The following is an 11,534-nucleotide window of genomic DNA, read 5'->3' as shown; positions in this document are numbered from 1 at the left end:
TTGGGTGTTAGTTCTAAAAGGTCTTGTAAGTCTTCATAGAACCGTTCAACTTCAGCTTCTTCAGCGTTACTGGTTGGGCATAGACTTGGATTACTGTGATATTGAATGGTTTGCCTTGGAAACGAACAGAGATCATTCTGTCGTTTTTGAGATTGCATCCAAGTACTGCATTTCGGACTCTTTTGTTGACCATGATGGCTACTCCATTTCTTCTGAAGGATTCCTGCCAGCAGTAGTAGATATAATGGCCATCTGAATTAAATTCACCCATTCCAGTCCTTTTGAGTTCGCTGATTCCTAGAATGTTGACGTTCACTCTTGCCATCTCTTGTTTGACAACTTGCAATTTGCCTTGATTCATGTAAAGCTTTAATCCAATTATTTGCTAATGGGTGGGGTTGCACTCCCTCCCTGTTAGTTGTTTGGCCCAAGAGGACCTAGCCCTGGGGCCTGTGGGCTCTATGATAGGGTTAATGGCAACCTCCAAGACAGCTTATATGAAAGGGGGTCTTCTAGGAGTGCTCCTGCCAGTGTCCCCATCCCTTGGTGAGCCCCTGCTGACCATCGCCTCCACAGGAGACCCTGCAATACTAACAAGTGGTTCCGTCTCCTGTGGGGTCACTGCTCCTTTCCTCTGGGTCTTGGTGCCCACAAATTTTGTTTATGCCCTCCAAGACTGGAGTCTGTTTCACCCAGTCCTGTGGAACTCCTATAATCAAATCCCGCTGGCCTTCAAGGTCAGATTCCCTAGGGGTTTCCAGTCCCTTTGTCAGATCCCCAGGCTGGGAAGCCTGACGTGGGGCTCAGAACCTTCGCAACAGGGGGAGAACTTCTTTGGTATATTGTGTTCTCATTTGTGGGTCACCCACACGGCGGGTATGGGATTTGATTTAGTCGTGATTGTGCCCCTCCTACCCTCTCACTGCAGCATCTTCTTTGTCTTTGGAAGCAGGGTATCTTTTTTTGATGGGTTCCAGCGTCCTCCTGTTGATGGTTGTTCAACAGATAGTTGCGATTTTGGTGCTCTCACCGGAGGAGATGAGTGCATATCCTTCTACTCCACCATTTTGAACCAGAAGCCCTCTCATCACAATTTTAAAAGAAGTAAAAATAAATACCTATGTACATACATACATAAAAGGAGTGCCCTTGATAAGAGCTGGTGGGGAAAAAAAAGAAAGGAAAGGGGAACAGGTGTAGTAAAATGATACAGACAGTGAAACTCTCAGCTTTTAAAAAAACATATAGAATGAAAAAAGTTTTCTCATAATGCTCCCTCCAAAGAGGTAGCTTTGTTTGTTTGTTTATGGAATGTGATCCAGAGTTTCCTTGGGAAGAAGAATATATGAAGGTATATTCTTCTTTCTCTTTTTTTTATATAAAAATAGTGTACAATACCCACTGTTCTGAACTGTGCTCTTTTCATATTAATATATCTTAGAAGAAATTCCCTGGTGGTCCAGCAGTTAGGACTCCTTGTTTCTACTTCAGGGGGCCCAAGTTCCATCCCTGGTTGAGAAACTAAGATACCGAAAGCCACTCAGCCTGGCAAAACAAAACAAAACAAAAAAACCAACCCCAAACCAAACAACCAAACAAAAAGTCATCCTGGAGATCATTCTCAAGTGGTACATAAACTCTGTCCTTGATCTCCTTTTTTAATGTACTGTTTTGTTTTCATTGACTTAAAATATGTGTAACATAAACTTTACTATGTTAACCATTCTTTAATGGGCCTTTGTTGCTGTGAGGGCTTTTCTCTGGTTGCAGTGAGGACGGCTTCTCATTACAGTAGCTTCTCTTATTGCAGCTCCTGGGATTTAGGGCACAGGCTCAACAGATGTGGCACACAGGCTTAGTTTCTCTGAGGCATGTGTGATCTTCCTAGTTCAAGGACTGAACCCGTGTCCCCTGCATTGGCAGGCAGATTCTTTACCACTGAGCCACTAGGGAAGCCCAGTGAACTGTTTTTTAAATGTACGTTGCAATTAAGAACATTCACAGTGTCAAAAAAAAAAAAAAATTCACAGTGTCGTGCACCCATCACTACGACCCATTTCCAGATTGCTTTCATGGTTCCAAGTGAAACTCTGTACCCATTTAACACCCTTATTCTCCCTCTGCAGCCCCTAGTAACCTGTATTTGAGTTTCTTAGCCTATTCTAGGAAGCTCACGTAAGAGGAATCATGCAATATTTGCCTTTTCATGTCTGGCTTCCTTCACTTAGCACAATGTTTTGAGGTTCATTGATGTATCAGAGCTTCACTCCTTTTTAAGACAGTAATTTACGTTTGCATGCTGTATACTGGGTTTTGCTTATCTGTACATCAGTGACGGAGAGTTGAGTTGTTTCTATCTTTTGGCTACTACGAATAGTGCTTGTATGAATAGGGGTGTAGGAGCACACTCTCCTTCCTTCTTACAGCTGCATGTTGCTCCTCTGCAGGGTACCTCAGTCTCACGGCCCCACTGATGAGCCGTTGTCTACACTCAGCAGTCTTCTGCTGTCTCAAGCAGCACTGCAACAAATGACTTGCATAAGAGTCATCTTGCTGGGAGGAAGGCAGACCTGTACTGGCTTCCGCAGTGATGAAGGGAAGAAGAGGAGCAATGTGAGATGTGCCCCCCTTTCACCTCCCTTCCCTAAACACAGCCTCCTCTGCTTCCTGCAGGCTGTGAACGCTGCCAAGTACGGGGTGGCTGGGGTGCTAGTGTACACGGACCCCAAAGACATCAACGACGGGAAGAGCTTGCCAAATGAGACCTTCCCACACTCCTGGTGCCTGCCTCCCTCGGGCGTGGAGCGAGGCTCCTACTTCGAGTATTTTGGGGACCCCTTGACTCCTTACCTTCCAGCTACGCCCTCCTCCTTCCGCCTAAACTCTGACAATGCCTCTGGATTTCCCCCAATTCCCATTCAGCCCATTGGCTTCGAGGATGCACAAGTCCTTCTCTGGTGAGCTTGAGCCCTGGGGTCTCCTGCCCACTCTCCGGTGGTGGCCGCCAACTTCAACCCCACATCCATATTTGCTCTGAAGGGCCTCCCCCTCCTCCCCAGTAACCTTGGAGGAAACTTAGCGCCGGCTGACTGGCAGGGAGGACTGGGCTGTGACTACAATTTGGGGCCAGGCTTCCGGTCGAATGGTATCTTCCCAGAAGACGGGTAAGATGGAGCCCCCTCCTCCCCCAACGCTCCCATTCTCTTCCCTTGTTATACTTTCTTTTTTTTTTTTTTTAAATGTATGTATTTATTCCTTTATTTTTGGCCGTGCTGGGTCTTCGTTGCTGCACGTAGACTTCCTCTCATTGCAGCAATCAGGGGCTGCTCTCTAGCTGTGGCGTGCCAGCTTCTCATTGTGGTGGCTTCTCTTATTGCCAAGCACAGGCTTTCGGGCACGTGGGCTTTAGTAGATGTGGGCTCAGTAGTTGTGGCTCACAGACTCAGTTGCTCCACGGCACGTGGCATCTTCCTGGACCAGGGATCAAATCGGTTCCCTTGCATTGCAAAGCGGATTCTTGACCACTGGACAACCAGGGAAGTCGGTTATGCTTCCCTGACCCTAGGCTTCCTCGCTGCTCACTTCGAGGCCTGGCCCTTCCCTTTCTCCTCTTTCCCAACCCCTCCTTGATTCCAAAACACCTGTCTTGTCCTGGGGAAGCCTGTGAATCAGTTGTGTGCTCCACAAGGCTCTGTGGAGTCCCCCGACCTCACCTTGGACCTCCGTTCTTCAGCCACCCTCTCTCTTGAACGCACCAAGCTCCTTCCCAAATCAGGGCCTCTGGACTTGCTGTTCCGGCTGATGGAACACTCTTCCCCAAGCTCTGCCATTCCTGGCCTGCCCTAACACCCCACCTGCCACCAGGCACCTTGTCAGTGTCCCCCCAAGCTCCCTCACTGCCTGCAGTTGCTCACTTCCGGGAAAGGGAGATCCGACGAGGGTGGGGTCCATGTCTGTCTCAGCCATTGCCCAAAGCTGGTACGATGCTGACATACACTAAGTATCCAGTAACCGAGTGAGTACAAAGGAGAATTGGAGTCAGAAGAGCTGGGCTCTAGCCTCGCTGTCTCTCCTGGTATTTCGAAGCAGGTGACTTTTCCAGGTTCCTTTCTGACTCTGGGCCTCAGGTTTTCCTGCATTTTGGAGGGGGAGTGGGCGGTGCCGAGACTCCTGTCCCCCTCCAGCCAGGTGAACGTGAGTGTCCACAACCGTCTGGAGCTGCGGAACTCCTCCAATGTCCTGGGGATCATCCGCGGGGCTGTGGAGCCAGGTGAGCGCCTCCTCACGGCTCCCGGCGCCCCCAGGACCCCGCCCAACCCTGGCGCCGCTGACCACGCCCCCTCGGCCCCGCCTGGCTGCCCCGCCCACCCATGCTCCTCTGAAGTTTCTGACTCTGCTCCTCCTGCCAGACCGCTACGTGCTATATGGAAACCACCGGGACAGCTGGGTTCACGGGGCCGTGGACCCCAGCACTGGTACTGCCGTCCTCCTGGAGCTCTCCCGCGTCCTGGGGACTCTGCTGAAGAAGGGTGAGCGGGCCGCCCTGCCTCGGTCCAGGGACTCGCTCCCCAAGAGGGCACCTAAACCCAGTCCTCCCTGAATTTTGGGCGCTGACACCCCCTCCACTCTTGCATTGGCCTGTGCCCAAGCCTAAGGGCCCTCGGGACAGACATGCATGACACTACCCCTGGCTTCGCTCAAGCAGCCCAGTGCGGTACAGGGAACTCTTGCAATACCTTCTGAGGGTCTTCTGCACCCTTCCAGTGAAGCGAGATCAGGTGTGGTCGCGAGCAAAGCTGTGCCCAGGCTCTGCCCACGGAGAATCTCAGCTTGGTTGAGGCAGGGGGACAGACAGTCGTTAACTCTACAAACACTTCAGCCATGCCTACTGTGTGCCAGGCCAGCTCTAGGCACTGGACGTCCCCCCAGAGAACCCCAGAATTCTGACTGTAATGACAACTATAAAACATGCTATTAGGAAAAATATCTACCGGGCTTTCCAGGTGGAAGCCAGAGCTCAGGGAGGTGGCAGTTCCAGGTGGGGGTGAGGGTCCAGGTGGGAAAGAGTGGCTGCACCAGGTGGCAGAGCTGTGTGTTTCCTAAAAATAGGGACATTTTCTTTCATAACAATGCTACAATGATCAGAATCAGAAAATTAAAATTTTTTCCAGTTGTTCCAATAACTTTCAAAAATTACGTATTTATATTTTGGCTGGTCTGGGTCTTCACTGCCCCTTGAGGGCTTTCTCTGATTGCAACGTGCAGCCTTCTCTTGTTGTGCAGCACAGGGCTTAGTTACACTGAGGCATGTGAGATCTTAGTTCCCGGCCAGGGATCGGACTTGTGTCCCTTGGAAGATGGATTCTTAACCACTGGACCACCAGGGAAGTCCTTCCTTTAACATTTAGAGCAAAAGAATGTTCTGGTCCAAGAGTCAATCCAGGAGCACAGGTTGCCTGTGTAGTAATCGCATGGGTCATCTGTAATAGTTTCTTAGCTGTTCTTTCTTTCCTATCCTGATTATTTAGTTTGTTGACTGTCTCTCAATTTCGGTTTCTCGGATTAGATTCAGGTTATGCATTTTGGGCAGAAAAAAGCGTGGGAACTTTCCATTGCAAGCATATAATCATTTTATACTTAAAAAATTTTTGATTTAAAACAAAAAGATGAGAAATGATCAAAGGGGACTGAGTTGCAGCCAGAGATGGGAGTACAGCCCAGAGCACACAGTGCCATGGAGGGTGAGGGGAGTCTGAAGGAGGTGAGGGGCAAGCAAGCACTCCGAGGCTTCCAGGAGGTGACTGAGGACTGTGGCAAGAGCAGTGAGGGCATGAGGCGGAGATGGGAGCCAGCCTGCAGGAGGCTATGAGAGCGATGTGGGGCGTTGGTTAAGCCCCTGGATTCTGGAGCCAGATCCTGAATTTGAACTCTGGCTCTGCTGCCTACCAGCTGTGTAACCCTGGGCAAGTCATTAAACCTCTTTGTGGCTCCATTTCGTCAATGGAGACAATGAGAGTCTGTCTCTCAAGACCTCGTAAGGACTGGCTCAATATGGATAATGCTCTAAGGACAATGTGTGTTTCATCACCAAATGAATAGGAGTAGGGGCCGGTTTTGCATAAGATGCCAGGAAGAGAGTTAGGGGATCCAGAGAGAAGAGGGGCAGGGCATTCTGGTAGAACGGACCACCGGACTGAAGGAGATTGTTGTCGGGGGTGGGGGCCAAAGTTGAGGTGTCACAGCAGAGGAGAGGCCCTGGTAAAAAGAGGGCGAAGCCTCAGCGAAGGTTTGGCCGGGGAGGTGCCAAGACCTACCTCCAATGGCCAGCTGCCCTGTGGGTTCCAGCCCTCTCTCCCTCCACATGCCCAACCTTCCCCCTAAGCCACCCCGAGATCTGGGGGATCTTGCCCTCCAGCACTTTATCCTTCTCCCCAGGCACCTGGCGTCCCCGCAGATCAATCGTGTTTGCGAGCTGGGGGGCAGAGGAGTTTGGTCTCATCGGCTCCACAGAATTCACGGAGGTGAGTGAGCCCCGCAGCTGGGCACTCGAGGGGATTCCCGGGGCGGGCCGCGCGGGGCTGACGTGGTCGGGCCGCCTGCAGGAGTTCTTCCGCAAGCTGCAGGAGCGCGCCGTGGCCTACATCAACGTGGACATCTCGGTGTTTGGTATGAGGGGCGGCGGGGCTGACTCGGGGAGCGGGGGCGCGAAAAGGCGGGGCCCGAATAGAGTCTTCCTTGGATCCTCTCACAGCCAATGCCAGCCTGAGGGTGCAAGGCACGCCCCCGATCCAAAGCGTCGTCTTCTCCGCGGCCAAACAGGTGGAAAGGGGAGGGGCTGGGAGCGGGGTGGGAGGAGGCTTGTCGGGGGCGGGGCTACACGGGGCAGGCGGAGCTGATGCTTCGGAGAGGGGCCGGCGGTGGGACTGAGGCTGCGGGGAGGGCCTTGAAAGATCTGCAGGATTGCGCAAGGGCTGGTGCGGAGGACCTGCCTGGTTGTTGGACCTGGGGAGGGGCCAGCGGCAGACTAGATTCCCCTCCACTCAGATCTCCGCACCGGGCTCCAGCGGTCTCAGCATCTATGACAACTGGATCCGATATTACAACCGTAGCAGCTCCGTGTACGGCCTGGTCCCCAGGTGAGCCCGGGACCGGGATGGGGACCCCAGGCTGGTGAGCTGGCCCAGCGCCCTGCAGCCTGACCATATTCCTTCCCATAGTGTGGGGACTCTGGGCGCTGGCAGCGATTATGCCCCTTTCATTCACTTCTTGGGCATCTCCTCCATGGACATCGCCTACACCTATGACCGGGTAAGCAGGCACCCCTTAGTCCCCAGCCCGGGACTTTGCTCCACTAGCCCCCTCCTCTCTCGGGCTGCTCCTGTGCAAACTGCATCCATCACTCAGTACTTGTGCTACCTCGACCAAGTTTCTTTACCTCTCTTGAGCATGTTCATCCTCATCTATATTATCAAATTTAAGACACCACTGAGTATAAGATGCACTGTTGTGATATGCATTATTCAGAAGGGAAAAAATACACGGTCAGTTGAATGCAGGATGCCATTGACTGTAAGAAGCATCCTGATTTCAGAGATCTTAAAATGTGAAAAAAAGTTTGTCTCAGAGTACATTAAAAAACAGTATAAAACGGGTGATTTGAGGGTAAAATGAGATAAGGGCTGCAGAGTGCCAGACTGTTTCCCTGTTTGATGCTCCAAAATACCCTTTCTCCCCTCCATGGCCACTCTGCTCCTGAGTGGTGGAGCTGGGATGTGAATCCTCCTGTTTGACTGCAAAGCCTCAGGTTCTTCTCCTTCATGCGAAACAGGAAGCTGGCACCTGACCCAGCTCTGGACTTAGTTGTGTGACATCAGGAAGGTTACTTAACCTCTCTGAGCCCATTTCCTCCTCTGTAAGGTGGGAACACCTAGAACCTGCTTCACAGGTGTGGTGACAACTGACTTGAGATAATGGCTCTACACTGAACTCCTCCTTCCACTTCTCATCCCAAGCCTGTCACCGTGGGTCTTGTTTCCTCAGAGCAAGACCTCAGCCCGGATCTACCCCACCTACCACACAGCCTTTGACACCTTTGATTACGTGGACAAGTTTTTGGACCCTGGTGAGGAAGGGGGCAAGGGGTCTCCTGCGGCGGGAGGAGGCAGGGCTGAAGGCTGAGCCTGGCCTCATCACCCTCCCCGCCAGGTTTCAGCAGCCATCAGGCCGTGGCCCGGACCGCGGGAAGCGTGCTGCTCCGGCTCAGTGACAGCCTCTTCCTGCCCCTTAACGTCAGTGACTACAGCGAGACCCTCCGCAGCTTCCTGCAGGCTGCCGAGGACCTCAGGGTCCTACTGGAGCAGCACAGCATCAGCCTCGGTATGGAGACCCCGATACTGAGGCATGGGGAGCCTTATGCCCCCAGGGCTAAGATGCTGGCTGTTCTCCCCCAGGACCTTTGGTGACTGCGGTGGAGAGGTTTGAGGGGGCAGCCACGGTATTCAACCAACGCATAGCAACACTGCGAGAGGGCACCCCCGAGTAAGCAAGGGTTGCAAGCAGGTGTCTGGGAGGGCAGCATCCAGGGCAGGATGCAGGCTGGCAGCTGGGTGGTTGTAGGGTGACCAGAAGGTCTTGTCACCCTCAGTCCCCTGCAGGTGCGGATGATCAATGACCAGCTGATGCTCTTGGAACGGACTTTCCTGAACTCACAAGCCTTCCCAGAAGAACGCTACTACAGGTGAGCCTGTCCAAAGCTCTTGGGAGGTGCAGTGAGATGAGGCTGGGCAGTGGGTACCCATCCAAGGGAGGAGAATGTCACTTTTGCTGGCCTTTAGAGCACAACCCAGTCCCTTGAGATGACTGGGGAGTGAGGCTCAAAGAGGGGGAGGCAAATCAGTTAAGGTCACCCTGGGACTACAGCCTACACTGCCTCCCACTACCAGCAGAGAGGTGCATTTGTCCCTAGCTGTATACAGGAGCTGTTGCAGGCTGAAGCTCTGCTCATTCTTGGCCCCTGCATGACCTTGATCCTCCCCCATTTCTCCCTTCAGCCATGTGCTCTGGGCACCCCGCACCGGCTCTGTGGCCACGTTCCCTGGCCTGTCCAATGCCTATTCCCAGGCCAAGAACACAGGCCACGAACCTGCAGCCTGGGCTGAGGTGCAGAGACAGCTCAGCATCGTGGTGGCAGCCCTGGAGGGCGCGGCAGCCACCCTGAGACCTGTGGCTGACCTCTGACCCCGCCCTCATTCTTCAGCTCCCACCTACTCTCTATCCTACTCACTCCCCCTCCAGGTTTCTTTGACTATGTCCCCATCTCCCTTCATGCTAGGAAAGGGCACGACCACAGGACCCTCTCAAACTTCGGAGGGGTCCCACAAGTGTGGACGCTTGAAGGGAGTGACAAGCCCCAGATGAAAATTTCCCTCTTGCTGGATCTTCGTTGGCAGAGGGTGAACAGGAGACAGGGATGAGGGGAATGACGAAACCACCAACTGCTCTTGGTAGCAGATGAGTGAAGATGGGATGCATAATGCCAACCTTAGATGTCAACTAAGAGACACCAGAGCCACCCCCCAGTGATCAGCAGAGAAACTAAGGCCCAGGGTGGACAGGGCATAGTCCAGTTTGGGTTCCTCTTCCCCCACGGCCCCAGCACGTCTCAACTCCTCCCTGCCCTCCCCAAATAAATCAAGCCGAGCTTTTGTTCCTTGTACTGTGCGGGAATCATGAAAAAAGAAACCTGAGTGGTTCAGCCCCAGTCTCGGGGCTCTGGGAGACCACACAGTCCTCTTCATACCTCGGTTGTGGGTCTGTCCACAGCCTCATCTTCCTCCTCTGCCATGGCCACGTCTTCCAGAGTGCGCCCTCCAAGTTTGTTCCCCACCAGTATCTGGCAGGTCCCGGCAGGTGGCAGTCCCTCCTCAGTGTAACGACCCCTCAGGAACACCACTCTCTCCTGTCCATCTAAGGGTAGTCCGTGGGCCTGGCACAGGTCCCGTGCCTCGTTGGGCCCATCCAGGGCCAGCAGGTGGACCATGAAGCCCAGGGGCAAGGTCTGGCCCTTGGGGGTGCTGAGTGCACGAGCAAGGCGGGCCAGGGCTCCCCGGCGGGCACGGCCCACGTGGCACTGCACAGCGCAGCTCTGAAGGTAGGGCAGCGTCCTGAGCAGGCGAAAGAGGCGGGCAGCATGGCCTTCACGGAAGGCGGAGTCAACTGCCAGGGCGGTGCTCAGGGCCGGGCAGGAACGCAGAGCTGCAGGCAGCCGCAGAATCTCGTGGAGGGCCTCTACCGAGCCTGGAGGGGCGAGAAGCGCGAATGAGGATGCTGAGTCCGGGAGCAGGCCCGCCTTCCGTGCTATCCCCTTTCAGTGGTGTCTGACTCTTGGCAACCCCATGGACTGTAGCCCACCAGGCTCCTCTGTCCATGGGATTCTCCAGGTGAGGATACTGGAGTGGGTTGCCATGACCTCCTCCAGGGGACCTTCCCAACCCAGGAATAGAATCCCTGTCTCTTACATCTCTTACATTGGCAGGCAGGTTCTTTACCACTGGTGCCACCTGGGGAACCCATCCCCTTAGGTTTCCCCATCCCCCTCCCACCTTCATGAATCTTCAACCACCTTCTCTGGCCTTCCCCCACCCCCAACTCACTCCTCCTCCACCAGCTCCTGCTCTGGCCACGCCATATCCCAAGTAAAGCCAATCCTCCCTACCCCTTAAGGTGAAGTCACTCAGTCGTGTCTGACTCTGCGACCCGTGGACTGTAGCCTGCCAGGCTCCTCCGTCCATGGGATTTTCCAGGCAAGAGTACTGGAGTGGGGTGCCAGTGCCTTCACTATCTAGGTTCAACTGTCCCATTCCAACTCTATCCCTCCACTTTCATAATGAGAAAGCCGAGACCCAGAGAAGGGAAGGGACCGGTCAGAAGGTTCATGTAGGGGCTCAGTGGATCTTGTGCAATGGCTGAGATACACATTAAGGAGACATTTAGGATGGAGAGGGAGCTAGTGGTGAGGTTTGAAAGCTTCTCCTTCCTTTCTTGGCCTCCACTGTCCCGGCCTCTGCTCTGCCGCGGGGACCCTGACTCACCCAGGTTATACAGCAGAAAGAGGCCCTGGAAGGTGGCCTGGCGGGGGTGGGGACCGGCGCCCAGCGCGTAGCAGCGGCGCAGAGAACCGAAGCTCTCCTGGACCTGGGCTTGCAGCAACATTGGGTCCACTGGCCCGTGCGTCGCGTTGGGTCCGAGCCGCGCCACCACGGCCAGCAGCACAGCCAGAGCCGATTCCAGCACCAACGCCGTCTCGACGTCGCTCGCGGTTTGCAGGGCCAAGTCCAGCCGCACCGCGCGCAACCGGTCCGCCACGAAGCTGGCCACCTCCGCGCAGGAAGCGTCGGTGCGCCCGGGCACCTCGCTAGCCAGGTAGCGCACGGTGGCCAGCAGCACGGACGGCGGACGAAGCTGACTCGGCGGGGGCCGGTTCTTCCCGGCGGCCGGCCGACTGTACTCCTTCACCGCGCGCTGCGGGTCGGCTC

General features: G+C 54.3%; 2 protein-coding genes across 3 annotated transcripts in view; one reads left to right on the top strand and one right to left on the bottom strand.

Annotated features, from left to right (window-relative positions):
* The window catches only part of NAALADL1 (N-acetylated alpha-linked acidic dipeptidase-like 1), a 17,284-nt gene extending 7,577 nt beyond the window's left edge, over positions 1-9,707 (top strand). Inside the window, exons 5-18 of one of the 2 annotated variants that reach the window (XM_010838031.1) lie at positions 2,674-2,957; positions 3,060-3,164; positions 4,185-4,270; positions 4,410-4,529; positions 6,436-6,521; positions 6,603-6,666; positions 6,752-6,819; positions 7,045-7,136; positions 7,218-7,308; positions 8,041-8,122; positions 8,206-8,376; positions 8,451-8,538; positions 8,645-8,737; positions 9,051-9,706. In XM_010838031.1, coding sequence (XP_010836333.1) covers positions 2,674-2,957; positions 3,060-3,164; positions 4,185-4,270; positions 4,410-4,529; positions 6,436-6,521; positions 6,603-6,666; positions 6,752-6,819; positions 7,045-7,136; positions 7,218-7,308; positions 8,041-8,122; positions 8,206-8,376; positions 8,451-8,538; positions 8,645-8,737; positions 9,051-9,237 — 1,617 coding nt within the window. In that variant the 3' untranslated portion in view covers positions 9,238-9,706. Of the gene's footprint in view, positions 1-2,673; positions 2,958-3,059; positions 3,165-4,184; positions 4,271-4,409; positions 4,530-6,435; positions 6,667-6,751; positions 6,820-7,044; positions 7,137-7,217; positions 7,309-8,040; positions 8,123-8,205; positions 8,377-8,450; positions 8,539-8,644; positions 8,738-9,050 lie in introns of both variants that reach the window. The other variant, XM_010838030.1, reaches the window with a different exon arrangement.
* A 1-nt stretch (position 9,708) lies between these two features.
* Positions 9,709-11,534, bottom strand: part of SAC3D1 (SAC3 domain containing 1) — a 2,398-nt gene continuing 572 nt past the window's right edge. Inside the window, exons 3-4 of the mRNA XM_010838102.1 lie at positions 11,091-11,531; positions 9,709-10,296 (exon numbers count right to left, since the gene is read on the bottom strand). Of these exons, the coding sequence (XP_010836404.1) occupies positions 9,794-10,296; positions 11,091-11,531 (944 nt within the window). The 3' untranslated portion in view covers positions 9,709-9,793. The remainder of the gene's footprint in view (positions 10,297-11,090; positions 11,532-11,534) is intronic.

This window comes from Bison bison, unplaced genomic scaffold, assembly GCF_000754665.1.
Source record: "Bison bison bison isolate TAMUID 2011002044 unplaced genomic scaffold, Bison_UMD1.0 scf7180017864089, whole genome shotgun sequence".
NCBI classification, from domain to species: domain Eukaryota; kingdom Metazoa; phylum Chordata; class Mammalia; order Artiodactyla; family Bovidae; genus Bison; species Bison bison.
This window is presented reverse-complemented; position numbering and strand designations above follow the sequence as displayed.